This window comes from Astatotilapia calliptera, chromosome 7 (genome assembly GCF_964374335.1).
Source record: "Astatotilapia calliptera chromosome 7, fAstCal68.1, whole genome shotgun sequence".
NCBI lineage: Eukaryota > Metazoa > Chordata > Actinopteri > Cichliformes > Cichlidae > Astatotilapia > Astatotilapia calliptera.
Window position 1 is genome coordinate 23,161,282 of NC_137428.1, and position 16,135 is coordinate 23,177,416.

Below are 16,135 nucleotides of genomic sequence, written 5' to 3' on the forward strand. Positions count from 1 at the left end.
AGCAACAGAGGGCATTCGCAGGGGCCAGGTCTAAGGAGATAGACAGAGAGAGAGAAAACAGATCATATAAGGTCCCTCTTTCTAATAATTTCAGGAATTTCATTATTTCCTCAGAAAATATTTGTCCAGAGTTTTTGGACATGCATGTTGGGAGAAAGGGGTCACGCGGTTTTTGATGCTGAAATGAATGAGTCAGCATCAGCAATGAATAAGGGGAGAAATTCTCTATTTAATTTACTAATCACAATTTCATTTTTTTAACAGCCTTGGCCCTTAACACTTTAGTGTGCAAGAGAGAATCAAAGCGAGACTCAGTTTTACTGTAGTCAGCTGACAAAAGCTGAACATACAAAAAGCTTTTGTATGTCTGTATGTGCATGTGTGCATGTTTCTGATTTCACACAGTGTTGACTATGTTGTCGTGGATGTTTTACATTTTCGTTTGCTGCCGTTACAGGAACTCAGTCCCCAATGACACTATCATAGGGATGTAACCAGAACTGCTCTGAGAATTGAACTATCTATCTTACTCAAACCTCCCTGCAAATTACCCTTTACCTCACTTTACACCAACCGCCCAATGTTCTCTCTCATAGACCCCTCAACTATTTCCCCATCCACTAACCCATGTTTCCCACTCTTGCCTCTTATCATGTTTTTTCAGCTTAGATGAGCCACTTGGGAGAGACAGGATTTTCCATGCATTTAACCACACTACTTTTGTCCTGGGAAAACAAGTTTCAAAGACTTACAAAGAGAGAGAAGGAGAGGAAAAAAAAACGAGGGAGGGAAAGTGCAAAAGGTAAGGCGAGTGAAGAAAATTGATCCTAACTATAATGAAGCGTCACTGCAGGGCATCTCTGCTGGGGAAATTCAGGGGTCCATGAGGCAGCTCAAACTGTCGTGTTAATGCTTTTATATCTGATACATATTAAATGGGGGATTATGACTTCATCCATTTACATCCATATATAATTCATATAAAGCCATAAATTCGCCTCGTATACATGTGTCTAGGGCAGCTAAGTGTGAAAGCTGGGGCACGCTGGCATGGCAATGACAGTCTCATAGCCAAGAACACTTTTGAAATTAGAGGGGGCCCTCAGCTCCCCTGTCATCAAGTCGGTCAACACCACAGCCCCATCATTCATCTCTGTCTTTATTACTATACTTAGGCTCTCTTCTTTAACCTTCCAGCTTAGTCCTCGGAATATTTCTCCCTTCAAGGAAGACACATGCATAAGAAATGTTGCTGAGTTTTGTTTTTTTTAAATCATTGTTTAGAGACATATGAAACAGATGATTGGATAGCCCCGGGCCTTTCTACCTCTCCAAGTTCTTATCTGAAGTAAAAGCCCTTAATGGAGTGCTGAGTGTAACTCTCTCACTTTCTGGCAGAAATGTGTGAAACGCTTCATCAGAACCTTACTTGACTTCGGAACCACAGTCACCTTGCCAATGCAATATCAGCTGAATTCCCCCATGTGTCATATTTTCAAAGGACCACCAACAGAATCTGGCTATATATTATCTCGTCAAAGCCAGATGCGACCCTGCATTCCTACGATAGCCCACGTAAAGCCACCCACCTCCCACAATCCCTTCAGTCCTCTAGTTATGCAGAAAATCTACTTTTTCACTTCTCCCAGCCCCCACAAGAGTGCAGGTGAAACTTTGACAACCGGTGGGCAATGGCTTTAAAGGGGAAGTGAAAAGTCCTGGTATTTACACCCAAGCACTCCATTATGTTTTATGGGACAGGGGCTTAAGGTTTAGACGACCAACTGTAAAACTCTATGTCAAGAGCCCTGCACCAAGCTGGAATACAGCGTGGAGAAGGAGTGAAAGACATGAGACACTCCATCCATTAACCTGCCACAGGGAGAGGTATTGACTCAGGAGGGAGGGGGCAGGGATGGCAAGAGGCTGAGGGAAAACAGATGACCTGTTCGCTCCTGACAATGCCAAGCCAGAACTTCATTTTCTAAAAGGCTAAAATGGTTGATTGTGAGGTGTTTCCAAAAGATTTCTTTCATCAGTTGCTCTCAAAAATGTCATGTATTAAGTTCCTGTGTACCCTGTGATTTTGTACCTGTAATTATATCAATCTCTAATTGGGAATAAAACAAGCACGTATGTCTACATATGTCAGCTTGTCCAACAATAGATACTCATTCTACCATTCAGAAAGTGGATTCTCATTGCATGCATTACAGACACACTGTCAGATATATCAGGCTCCAGACACGAGAATGTTTAGCCTTAAAATGAATGCTGTCAGATAACATCAAATACCACCAAAACCAGAAGAAGTGTCAAAACCGAGGTCTGTGAAAACAATGCAAAACATTCTCTTCAGCCAAATGTGGAGCGGGGAGGGGGAAATATTATTAGTGGTATTTTCAGAAGAGAAACTGATGCAGCACCACTGAGCTGCGTGTGTCCTGTGTTAGCCAGATTTTTTTTTTTTAAACACTACATGTAAGTGGTAACAGGCCCAAATGCTGCAAAAATAAATGCAGGACCTCACAACCATTGTTCTCCTGCATACGCAGTACATTGTTCATCCAGAATTCCATAATTAGGGAGGAATGTCAAATTGTTTGTACTCTCTGCAAGTCTCTCTCCAGACATACCATAATCAAAACAAAATAAGCAACCACTTGGGGAGATTATATCTATGTTTTAGGCAAAAATCTTTCTTTCTGTGCATTTTATTTTCACTTTTGCTGCGATCCTTCCTTTCACAAGCCCATCTTTCAAATTGCAACAGCACGCATTTTGCCAATACTTGATGTCTAAATGAAGTAGTTAGAAACCCATTAATCAAGTGGTGGCTAATGATGACTAAGTTGGAAGGGATGTGGTGGGAACTGAGATATGGAAGCAATGGCAAACCCACCTGCATTACCCTCTGATGTTGTTAATTAGATGTCATTATTTAGCTATTTAGCAGTCATTTTAAACAACGGGACAGTGCCAGATAGACAGCGCTTCCAGCTTAGCTGTGATTGAAAACAGCCTCGTCTCCTTGATTCATACTAACAGAAAGACCCAAACAATCCCACACACTAGGTCTACCTGCTTATGTCCCTTTCACTTGTCCTCACATGACAGTGGCAAGAAATACTGACCAAGCCTTGCCGTTTCTCTCTCTTTTCCTAGCATACCATAAAGACCCCCTGCACTGTCCGCAAAAATGTCTCACTCCACTGTGTTGAGTTTCAGTGTACCAAGAAACAAACAATCCTGCTATTGGAGGTCTGGCGCAAACCTTAATACAGCAAAATTCCAGAGATTTATTCTCCTTGCCAGCTTTTACTCATCATCTACAAACCACAATGAAGTTACCACAAAAACAAAAAAAAATTGAATGCATTTATGAGCAACCCCTGTCTTCTCCTGAAGTTATGAAATCACATAATATTCTTCTTCCTATACAGCGCTGCAAAATGCCTCGGGAATTTTGTTACAGAGGCTATTACATGCAAGTGAAATTACGTTCTTTACATTTCTTTTATGGATAATTCTTTACGAGAAGATGTTTAGGCACTCATACCTGTCTCATTGGGACTCTCAAGAGTGGTATTTCATTGAAGTGAATTCCTTTGCTATACGGAAAGAAAATATACTGGACCCTCCTTTTGACTCCTAATTGCCCTCAGGCTGTGTTTAGAATGTCACTCTTTCCAAACTCTCCTTCTATAATCAAGCCAGTTCAATGAAGACCTCTGGGTATAGGAGACAGAGTAGAAAAAGGTGGGGAGAGTTGGTGAAAACTGGATACAAGAATGAGTGGTCTGGCCTGCACGTTTGCTACCAGGAAAGTCATCCAGTTGCGTTTGTTTTACCCTGCTTAAGTGTGGAACACTGATTGAACCAGTCCAAGGCTAGATTGGACTTGCTGCCCCTGAGGATTTCCTGGGCCACACAGGCTGGGAGTTGAGTTACACTCAGCCTTAGCCCAAATGGTCGGGAAACAGTAGGAGTAGACATAAAGAAAAGCTTTCTACAGGGACACATGTATGGAAAGATTGGCTGTTTGATTTACTCTTGGCATTCGAGGCAATAGTGCAGAGTTGGTTTACCAAAATTACTCAATTATGTCAGAGTAAAAAAAGAAAAAAAAAGAACTATAAAATCAGTAAATGCTTTTTGGAGGATTACAGTAAAATATGTTTATTTAAAAAATACCAAAGAAAACACTGTATCATACGAAATGTCAAGAAAGTATTCTTACTTGTGTGGAGAGGAACGGTTGAAGCATGTCTTGGTCACGTCTGTCACATTGGGGTTGCAGCAGTCGCCAAGATCATAGAAGAAGTTTTCCCAGTTACACTCAGGGTCACATATACCATTACCCTGCTTGTGTTCAGGGCAGCTGTTTCGATATCTAGATATGCAGTCGCCTGCATCAAATCCTGTTAGCGGATGGTTGCATTCTAGGTCACACTGATCATCGCCAATTTTGCTGATGTCACAGTTAGCTAAGATCAGGCGGTTGCGTAGAGAAGAGTTGGTCACGTTGTGAATGCTAAGCTCCCAGGTTATGTTATAGGGGCTGAAGGCGTCATTAAGCTGCTGATGCTGCAGAATGATCTGGTGGTCTGACACAGTTGGCCTTGTCCTTGCATCATCCCAAATATTTACAACACGATATCGAACTTTCTTTGGTCGGCGGAAGGTCCAAAGTTGGTTGTAGTTTCGAATGACCTCAACGTTGTCACAGACAGTTTGACCACAAGTTGGAGGTTCCAAGCTTGTGTCCAGGAATCCCTCAGCATTTCCATTTCCACCACCATTCACAAACCCTGACCTCGCACCTCCTCTGTGCTCAGGCTGAGGAAAACTACCATCTTTTACAGTCAGCCACTTACGACCTGGGTGCTCAAATGTTTCACGAATTATCAGCTTAGGTAGATCTTGGGGGTCCTCTTGGCCTTGCATATCCCTGATGATATGCCTCTGCCCTCGGGCCTCCCTCCATAGACTCACCCTTTCCACTGCCCCCCTGTAATTATGATTGAGTGCATTGCCCCCGATCATCAGCACTTTGCACTTTTGGGTCAAATGGCTGAAGACATCGCCGGATTGCTCTCGACTAACGGCGACCTGGGCTCCATTGACGAAGAGCTTCATGTACACGCCATCATAGGTGATTGCAATATGTGCCCATTGGTTTGGTATATAACGAGCGTTGGAGCGCATTGAGGTCACTTTGTGGGCACGGTCAGTTTTAAGGGAGAAGAAGAAGCGGGGATCGCGGTCGCCGTATTCACTATCCGCCTGGATGCCAAGCAGCCAGCCTCGGTCACTGGAGGCATAAAAGCATTTGTCGTAAAGGCCTGAAAAAAGAATGAAAAATCAGTCAGTATGTTAATACCTTTATTTGCAGGAGTTAAACAAAAAGAAAGTGAACACATTAACTAAAAGTTCATCATCTCCTGAGGAAGAGCTAGGAGCTATGCAGAAGTGGGCTTGTAGAATAACTATAACACAGTACGTCAGTTTCATTACCAGTTTTTCCTGTGATAATATTTCAGCATTACTTTCAATATATTCACTATATTATCAGTACCTTTTGAATATTTTATGCAATATGTGTAAAAGTGTCGTTTATTAAGGGGAAACAGGAAATGTAAGCAAGGTTAGTGAGCAAATATATTAATAGATTTTTTTTTTCCAATCTAAGACCTGAATATTGGGTTGAAGTGCTTGTTTAGCTAAGAGAGAACCAATGGAAATCTCTCACTATAGGCTTTTCATGAACACTGAGCACATTTAAAGTAGTTCATGTAAATGTCTCTTGCCAGTGGGTTAGCCAGAAAAGACTACTTTTCTGCTAAAGTCATGTTTTTGCAGAGGCACCAAAACACCTTTTTCCTGTTTTACTTGGACTGTGTATGCCAGCTTAAGCATTGTAATGTGTTTTCACTTCTTAGGGGATCTCTGAATGCTAACTGTTTGTTTGTTTAGCACTTGTTGAGGTACATGTGTGCAGGCACACAAGTCCACATCTGTGCATACTGCATGTGTTTATTAATGCGTTTCATGACTCTGAGCATATATCCATACAGTCCCAAGTGTGCAAATATTCCAAAACCACGGGGAAACGCCTTACAAGGTCCATTTCAGCCTGTGGAAATCTACCGTATGTGTTCACAGGTGGGGATAGACCTGCACTGCACTCTTGTAATTTCTACAATTGCCAACATCATGCGCTTTTATGTAATTATATCTACCCACAAAGAGACACTCGATCCGTGACCTGAAGACCCAGCTCATATAGATATGAAGTATTCTTTACAGTTGCCGTTACGATGAGTGCTTCAAATTCCTGTAAATGCCCTTCATATTTTTCTCTGCTGCCTTTATTATGGTGTGAAAGCTGATGATCACATCTTGGCCTCAGCTCACTTGTCAACTTGGGTGCCTTTGTTGCCCATCGATTAGGTTACCTGAGCCTCTAATAAGTGGCTGGCTAATGGTAATTGTACAGACCTGCTAACTTTGACCTGTTTCTAATTAGATGCACACTGCAGTGTGCGTTCCTTAACTTGGTATTTTCACGGAATAATGTTCAAGGGGTGAGGGTTGGGTTCAGCGTCAAGGTCAGTCCTTCAGTGGATGACGTTTTCAGGCTTTCCACTACACTGGAAGGAAAAAGCTTCCCATCTGCCAGCTAGAGCACTCAAGGCAAAAAAAAAAAAAAAGGTGTGCTAAAATGCTCATAGGGCTCCTAGTGTAAACAGCTGTCATAATTCTGCCATGGTCAATTTATCTAACATGGTATGCTTTTCCAGACCCAATATTGTGACTGCTGGGTCTCGCACAAAAACACTTAGGCACACATATGCACATACTTATAAAGACATGCATATATACATTCTCATGAACAAATACACACACCCATGGCCATATGCACAGACAAAATGAAATAGTGAAGTGCACATTTGTGTTCACATATAAACACACACAAAGAGACTGGCGTGTGCTTCAGTCGACCACTGTTTCTGTCAGCTTCAAATGCAGCCCTCCTTGCACTTGCCATTTGTCTTCTTTTGTGAAAACACACTCAGGAAAAAAGGAAAAGTACAAAAACACACATACCCTCAAAAAGAAAAATGTCACAAGGTCTTGATAAAAAGCAGGAAGGAAGGGAACATTAAAGACTGTTTACTTTTGAACTGTTTTTGCTCTAAAAGGTCAAAGAAAGGCACTTTCATGGTCATACCTAAGTGACCACCAGCTATTTCCCCATGCAGACAATGGAAAATCCCAATGACATTTTAAAACAAACAAGGATATCATTCATAAAAATATCATTGCACTTTAAAACACTTACCTTTTGACATAGCTTTCAAGTCTCACTCCAAATTAATTCAGCTAAATAATTTGCAGTCATTTTAATTTGGGGTATTAAACAAACCCTTTTCCAAACTGCCATTCAGCCACAATAAGGCGGTGCATAGCTAATAATGCTTAGGACTGATAAGAAGTTTAAACCTCTAGTTGAGGTAACGATTGCTAAGAATAAGTGTTAGACTCTGAGCTTAACCCTTCTTTAAGCATCAACCTCTTTGTGGGTAACTAGCTGTGATCATACACAGCAATGTGCAAAAGTCTTGTGCCACACCTTATTGTCTAATATGTTGTTAGTTGCTGTGATTTATGGAAATATGTGCAAATATACATAGAGTACTACACTACACTTCAACCTCAATAACCAGCGCAGCCTCTCATAGACAAGCTTTCTTGTCACTTCAATGAGCAGATCTTCAAAGCTCTTCTTTGGATGTTGGCTGCCTCTGTTACTGTTTTCTGTCTCTGTCAGAACGATCCCACACTGCTTTAGTAATGTTGAGGTCCAAGCTCTGTGTAGGCCAATCCATGACTGATAAAGGAATTCGTTACTGCATTGGCAGTAGGACTTCTCTGTGTTCATAACATCCTCACCTTTGACAATATCCAAACACCACTTGCGGAATTGCGAAAAAAAAAAAATCAAATTTGGATTCGTCACTCCATTAAGATCTGTTGCCATTGATTTTCAGTCCAGTCCAGTTCTCCTGTAATTCGGCAAACCTCAGCCTTATTTCCATGTTTTAGTTCCTTGAGAATGGCTTCTTATCTCTCTTTAGCAATCATTGTGTTTTATGTCAAGTTACTATTTACAAAGTGCCTAAAGATGTGATTGGCAGTTCTTTGCTCAGCTGTCTGTTATCTGCAGGCACAATATTGGTTCATATCTCTAGTTAGGTGTCTTTTTATGTATGTATGATACATAGCTTATGGTTAAAATATAAAAAAACAAAAAGACATTCTTATTCAAATGATCAACTCCAAGGACTGGACTGAAAATTAATGCAAAAGCAGCCAATGTCCAAAGAAAAACTGTGAAAGAGCTTCAGAAAGCCTGGAGAACTATTGCTCAAGACGGCTTAAAAGATTCGCAGGAAGGTCTGGCACCTTGGAAGCAAAATATAGGAAAATAAGAGGAAGCTCAAAGGTTTTGCACAGTACTGTATCACACTTAAATTAATAAACCAATAAGATACTTTTTCTAAGTAGCCATGAAAAAAAACCTTAAACAAACTTAGTTTATGAGCATGATATCTATTGTGTATCATCCTGCAATGAGGAGATACATCTGTTATCAACTTAATTATCTGCCAGCGACTGCACATAATTGTCTCCAGCAGGTTATGAAGACAGCCTGCACTCCTCTTGTGATTTATTTTCCTCTTTCGGGAAAACCCGACATGACCTGGATACAAAGGCTAATCGGGCACAACAAATTTGGATAACATTCGGACGCAGAACTTGATGTTCTGATTGTGTGCTTAGAAAGGTATGTGTGTTTGTGAGTGGTGCTCTGTAACAGTTCAAATACTAAACCTGGGATTAATTCTGACCACATGTAACTGTCAAATGTGACCCAGAGGGGTCTTGTGATTGGTTTTAAGGGGCTGAAAACTATTCAAATGTGTATTTACAAATGTTTTATTTGATCACATAGATACTATGAAACTATAGCTTGAATAGTTCCTTTATCATAAAAAATAGTTAATAAAAAAAAGCCAGTCTACAAATATGGGCTGCAAAAACTGATAAACCTCTTTAAATGCTGATATTTTAATATTTTGCCAAAACAAAAACTCTATAAATATAATAAAAGTAACTTAAAGCTAAGTCAGTCATACTGAGTGCAATAAGGGAAGATAGTTTTCTTTTATCTATTTTTTCCTTACTGAAGGCATTTTGGACACAATCCCATTCAGAATAATTTTATGAGGCCAGAGGAAAGAAACTCTTACTCCAACTGGTCAAAGAGTCTCAAGTAACATAATATATTTCACAGTTGAGACTGCGCTCACTCTAACTAGTCAGTTGCACAGAAAAGAGCATCCTGTAAGAACCGTATAAAAATTGGGGGGGGGGGGGGGGGGGGGGTGCAATTGTGGCAGTCAAAAACAAGACAATAAAAAAACAGTTCCTCCAACAACACTGTGCTTAGATCAAAACATGGGGATGGAGCATTTTAGGGGCACAAGGATTTTGAGGTCTCAATTGGTTTTAAAAGATTAGGCTCAGTTGAAATTGTTAGACTGACAAATTTGTTGTCTTTAGGTCCAATCTCTGGCTCACTGATGGAAGGAAATCTTAAAACTGAATACACAAGGTTATACAGGAAAGTAATCTCTAGAAGGCAGTGGTAGGTGGGGGGCTGGGCACAACAACAACAACACCTGTAAAAAATGATGAAATCCCATACCCCATCTGCAAGAACTATAACGTTCATTTTTGTCAGAATTGTGTACGAGATGTGTTTATTTAACTCTGTGGTCAATATGGAGGCCGCCCTTTGTGCTATTGCTTTACTGGATTGCATTATATTGCACAGATGTTCCTGTTATCATGTCCATCCTCTATAAAAAATCAGGAGTCACTCAGGTCACAACAGACCCTCTTACCCCCCTCTCCTCTAGATTAAGACTTACAAGGAACTGGCTTTCCAGAGCATGTTCCTGCCAACTGGCCAGGGTTAGCTACTGTATGTGAATACAGGCAGGCAGAAGTGAATTTTTTATTATTATTTTATTTTGTGTGTGTGTGTGTGTGTGTGTGTGTGTGTGTGTGTGTGTGTGTGTGTGTGTGTGTGTGTGTGTGTGTGTGTGGTACCAGGGTTTTTGTTTTCTGGGCGTTTCTTTTGGAGGGCGAGGTGTTTGTTTGATTGTTTTTGTTTGTTTTGGGTAGATAGATTAGGACACATGCGGCAACAACGGAGCAAGGAAGCAAGTAAATAAGTAAATGTATTGGTAAAGTTGAGTAAAGTCCCCTAGACGTGTGGACTTGGAGTAAGCTGAGGAGGACTGAGTTCAATTCAGTTCAGTTCAAAGAAAGCCATCTGCACAAGTATTGTGGCAGACAACGAGTTGCTACGCTCCCTATCGGCAAAGAAAAGAAATAAAAGAAAAAAGATATCCGATCCTGTAATGCACAAAAGCTCCGTTGGTCACAACCAACAATGCCGATTAAACGCCTTTTCAGTGCTTCTTTACGCACGGCTCGAGAACAGGAGAAAAAAAAGCGCACAGATGATACAGTGCTTTCCTCTGACGGCTGGGTCTTACTGAAGTGACTGGACCCCGCTATGCTCTGTCGCTAGATAGAGAGATGCATCATCACTATCTGATTGTGCCTTAAATTAGAAACTCGCCGATGATGACGACCATGATTTCACAGAAGCATCTGCGTTTTGGTGACAGTGCACAACACCATGAAAGCACACCACATAAACATAAGCAAACATAAGCATCACATTTTCGCTCAAGAAGGGGGGAAACCCTGGATCCCTCAGTCCTGTCTCGTAACTCCGGTAGCCAATCCAAAGGTGTCGATTTGGAGGGGCCGGGTGGGGAGGGGGACACAGAAACACACACACGCGCGCGCGCACAAGCTTGCGGCTTGAGCTGCGAGCTTTGAGCGCCTCCACATACATCGAGTCTCTCCCGTTTTGTGCCTGACGTGACATGCTCCCTCCCAAACTTTTGGCCATTACATCATAGCTTTAAAATAGCCAAGTCGGTTGAGAGATTACATTTTACGCGCAGTGACATCAGCTGCCGGTCAACTGATGCAGTAGCCTATATCTGCTGCTACTAATCCCCACTTACATTTCATGACTTACAATTCTTATTACTCACGTACGCGAACATTACAAAGTGGTAAAACAGAGGGGGGAACACATTTGCATTATAAAATTTTACTGCAGCGATCATACCTCTGTAAGGTGGAAATCTTAAATATGATCAAAATCTTCAGTGACCCTATAGTTGCACTACCTAAAATATCCGCTGTACTTTTTAGAGCATTACATCATTGTCTAGTCTGATAGATGAACTCATTTTCAACTCGCTGAAACTGCATGTTGCTTTGTTAAATAGACTGGGATAAAACGCTGAAGGTTTGCATGTTTATCTTCCATTCTTTCTTCAGTTTGAAGTTTAACTAATAAAAGGAGTTGTGCAGATGATAGGATGGAGGATGTGCTATAAAGTAGCCTACCTGCGATCACTGTAGGCGATCGTTGACCTCCCTCCGGTTTGATCCACATCTCCACAGTGAAATTGCCTCTGGGTATCTCCACGCCAGGCTTCAGCCGTAGCTGATCTCCCCTGCCGGTAAAATAGACAGCTTTCCCTCGGTCTGGTGAGTTTCCCTCCGCTTGAGAGGAGCGCCGGCGCTGCCGAAGCACCCGTCGCTCCAAGCCGGGCAAAGAGCGTTTGCCCCGGGGCAGACGTGTGGCACAAGCCCCTGGGATGGTGGCTTTCGCCTCCCTAATGCGCACCAACTCCCTCTTGGATCTCCCCTTTTTCCGGACTATCCCGCACTCTGATCCAAAACACAAGATGAGAATCACCAGGCAAGACACCCAGGGTGATGTCCAAAGTTTCATTTTTCGGGAGAAGAAATAGCAAAAAATAAAAAAAATTAAAAAAAATAAAATATGAGGAAAAAATAATAAAAGAAACAGTGGAATAACTACAAAAAATATGTCCACAATGTTCTTCTCTTTGGGATCCTCTCGAGTTTTTCCTTCTCCCTTTTTACAGCGGTAGAATGTCAAACCGTAGAAACTGTCTAAATAAACCCATAAAGCTATGCTGTTTTTCCCTCTTTATAATGCTAAGCCACGACCCCCTCTCTTAAGCAAAACTACTCTGGAGACATTCAGGGGACACAGGAATATTTCATTCATGTATGTGTTCCACGGTGCCTTTTCAATGGGTCCCATTTAGCCAAAGGGATGACTAATAAGTAATCAATCAAGAGGGGGGTCCGGCCGATTCCCCCGCATCCCCCTTTGGACGGTAGGAGTTACTTGCAGAAATCCACAGTTGTCCGCCAAGCTCTTGTCACACCTTTTTGTTGTTTCCTTCCCTACCCGTAAAAGAGAGTAAGTAATGGCACATAGACTATTAAATTCCAAAGGAAAGTGTCAGCAAACCGACCTCTCATATTTATTACAGAAAACAAGAGGTGAGATGTCATTAAAAAAAAAAAAAAAAAAAAAAGGAAATCCAAAACTTCCCTTTTCCTGTGTGCCTGTATAAAAAGTTGAAATGTACTATAATATCTAGTTAGTCAGAAGAGAGACACGGGGACAGAGAGCTGCACAAGTAACCATCGCGGTCCTCATTGATTGCCTGAAGCAGATACACTTGGGGGAGTCGGAGCTCGTTGTCAGCTTTAGAGGACTTCCAAAGTCTTTTAAAGAACAGGTCATGTTTCAAATGTTCAGGGGCTGTGTGTGCGCGCGTGTGTGTTTGTGTGCTTTTTTCATAGTGGGAAGTCACACAGGTAGGCAACTCTCACTGAGGGTAATTCTCTCTATGGCACATAGTGAAAGGATGATGTTTTCGCTGTTTGGAAGGCGTATATGTATCCCTCTAGTGGTTACAGTTTAAACAATCCAGCACTTCTACGAGTCCACAGCACAGGACCTCAACCAAGCACTCTGAAGTCATAAAAAACGAGTTCAGTCTGTGTCGTTCTCCCTCCACTTCCGAAGCTGAAATAGTCCTCAGTGTAAATATTATTTACATTGCAGGAGTCAAGTCATTTATTTTGTAACAAGCCAAATAATATCTGGAACTGGTAAAGAACAAAAAGTGTCGCTACTCACTGTCATCTGGGAAAGTCCTCAGTTTTAAGTGAAGGATAATGTACTTTATGAAAGGTAATTGTCCTGTACTGTCAAAGTCATGTTTCCCATTAAGGCAATTTCCAAATGAAGTAAGCAGTAGATCAGAGAAGTAATGGGAGAACAATGGCAGCTTCAATCTCATATTTACTTAACTTAATTTGATAGATTATATGTTGATTCTTTTTTTTCTTTTATTTAAAAGCCTCAGCGTAATGCTTTTAAACAAGCAAAAAAAAAAAAAGAGTCTAAAACAGCTTGTTTATGAAACCTAGCAAACTCTATTAAACTCAGGCTATGTTTATCCTATTATATTTACCACACAAGGACTATTATTTTTTTCAAAGTAACGTGAAAAGGGAAAAGAAAATGTAAGAGATTTGCAAGTTTCAGGTTGACTCACACTTAGTAGTGTTTACCGATCATCGCTTTTGATGGATGTGAATTTGAAAACCACACACTCAAAACTTTCTAAGCCTTTAAGACCGAGGACAAAGGAGTCATGAGTTTCAAGCTGCCGAGTGAAATAAAAACAGTCCTTTGGTCAGTGTTACTGTTACTCTGAGGATAGTTTGACACACAGAAAAGAGAAGGCCTTTACCTTTAGTGGCTTTCCATACAAACGGAGAGCTGGAATGTCAGCATTTCCCTCTGTTTTCCTCCAGTTGTTTGTTGTAAATGTGTGTTTAGACAGCCAAAATTTACAACCTGCCATAAAGAGAAGACAGTGTAAACACCAAAGATTTGCTTTCTTTTTCATATGGCATTGTGACTTTGTGTCGCATATTTCCTTTTGTGTCTTGACCAGGTTCTCGCTGAAAAAGGTGTTTAAAAGTTGCTGTAAGTACTGTAGAGTTTTGCATGGATCTTTTTTTTGCCATTTAATTTTATTTGTTTTTCTTTTTGTAGAAGACATCAGGCAACTTTGTGACCAAACCCTGAATGTTAACACATATTCTTTATTTGCTTGTGAGCCAACTTTTCCTTGTATGTGAGATTGTATGTCTGAAACACTTTCAGACATGAGAGCTTAGGGGAGTTGTTTTTGGAATGCAGTTTATTCAACTTGTATCCATTTAGTGAGCAAAATGCAAGTTTATAGTTATGTTCAATCTACTTTTTTCATAAAATATGGGTAGTATCAGGTGCTAATACTGCAGGAAAATTGAAATGAAAACCTACTAAGGTATATCCAATTACACGATGAAAGACTTCTCCAGTCCTGTAATTACATTCTTCACTTCTTCCCTCCACAGATCAGACTGTCACTCTCTCCTTTTCTGTCTCTTCTGCTTTACTTTTGAAGGAAAACGACTGCTGAAGAAAAGATGGCATAATGTCTCCCAGTCAGCATCCTTTCAGGTTGGTACACTATGTTCAGACTGCGAGGATTTGGAGATGGTGGGGGTGAGGAGGAGGAGGAGGGGGGGGGGGGTGACCTTTATGTGTGAAACATGCTCACATAAAGGTCATTCACCATTGCTGTGTTATGCAAGGAGATTGAATTGAACTGTTTTAGTATAGTCTTGCACCAACTGTCCGAACCCTCGGGGAATGAACGAATCGTCGTGCTCAAAGTTCAAATCGTGTGCCTTCTTGCCCCATTTGTCAGTAATGGAGCATCATAATAGCTTTTCTTTTCAAAAACAGGCCGATTCCAAGTTATTCCAGGGTTTGATGGTGCAGGAAGGAAGCACAGTGCCCTGTGTTAGATAATGTCACAGTATCCTCCACCAAAATCTGAGTTAGATCATAAAGCAGCGTAACGTCAAGTTCAGAAAGTCATCAAGGTTCATGTGAGTGGACAAAAGAAAAGAAATAAAAGTGTGTTTCATATACATATAAAGTGGTCAAAATGGATAACTGATATATTTTAAGCTTAACAAAGTTGAAAAGTTGTAACTGTAACAGTCTATTTTTTTATCATTTGTTTTCTTAGTGCAGCACATCGTATAATCATGGCGTATAAGGGCGAAGACAATCCCAGCATAAAGACATAGGCCAAGAAAAGCTTTTGTAGTAAGGATAAGAGACATCAGGATTACTTGGCTTCAATATCTAAATAACCCTCCACCACTCACTTGTAACCATGAGAGATTACATGAGTGAGGTCTCGACACAAATGGACAATAAGTCAGTTTTCAATAGAAATATCTGCATGTGCGCGACAGCCATTTAAATGTTGTTTTCACTACAGTCACAAGAATACTGAAACTTTAGCCTTTGCTTCTCGTCCTCCATTGGTGATGCGACCATTGCTGTCCTCCCATCTCTTCCGCATAAAGAAAAGTGGTTGCAGTTCTGGACAATAATCCCGTATTTCCTGCTACACATAGTACGTGACCATGGAGAAATGCGAGTCCAACAGGAGGGGAAAAAAACACATTGTCCTATAATCCATTAATGCATCCGGCTTAATCTGTTACTGTGGCTGTTCTAAAGCGCAAACCTAAATGCTTTTGCCTCATTTTTGTGGATGATCTGTAGAATGCAATGATATACACTTGAGTGTCAACAGTGTTAACACATAAAAGAATAATACAGATTAGGTTTGTAGTAAATATGAGGGGGTGGGGACAATTCTGAAAGGTTGAGAGATGTGAAAAGAAAAGCTCCACTGACAACAGGATTTCATAATAGTGCCAGAACCTGGTGAGGTGGTTTCTTTTTCTAAATATAATGCTGCTACAGAATACCCATTAAAGCCTTTAAGAGTTTAATCCAGTGATACACACAAACACATAACAGGCCAGATATTCAGTCAGCGATTGCATGAAAACTGGCACGCACACATTTTCAGGTTAAAAAAGAAAAGAAAGAAACAGAAACAGTTCTGATTTGTTACTTTTAGAAAGAATATTGCAAAGACAACAGACAATGTAAATAATCACATAAATCACTTTTAATCTCTTTTAATGCTTTTGACAA

At 40.8% G+C, this 16,135-nt stretch overlaps 1 protein-coding gene across 2 annotated transcripts in view; it reads right to left on the reverse strand.

The window, feature by feature from the left end:
* The window catches only part of pappaa (pregnancy-associated plasma protein A, pappalysin 1a), a 106,241-nt gene extending 92,821 nt beyond the window's left edge, over positions 1–13,420 (reverse strand). The window contains exons 1-2 of one of the 2 annotated variants that reach the window (XM_080304252.1): positions 11,569–13,420; positions 4,241–5,345 (exon numbers count right to left, since the gene is read on the reverse strand). In XM_080304252.1, the coding sequence (XP_080160378.1) occupies positions 4,241–5,345; positions 11,569–11,959 (1,496 nt within the window). In that variant the 5' untranslated portion in view covers positions 11,960–13,420. The remainder of the gene's footprint in view (positions 1–4,240; positions 5,346–11,568) is intronic. The other variant, XM_026173684.2, reaches the window with a different exon arrangement.
* Between the last annotated feature and the right edge of the window lie 2,715 nt (positions 13,421–16,135).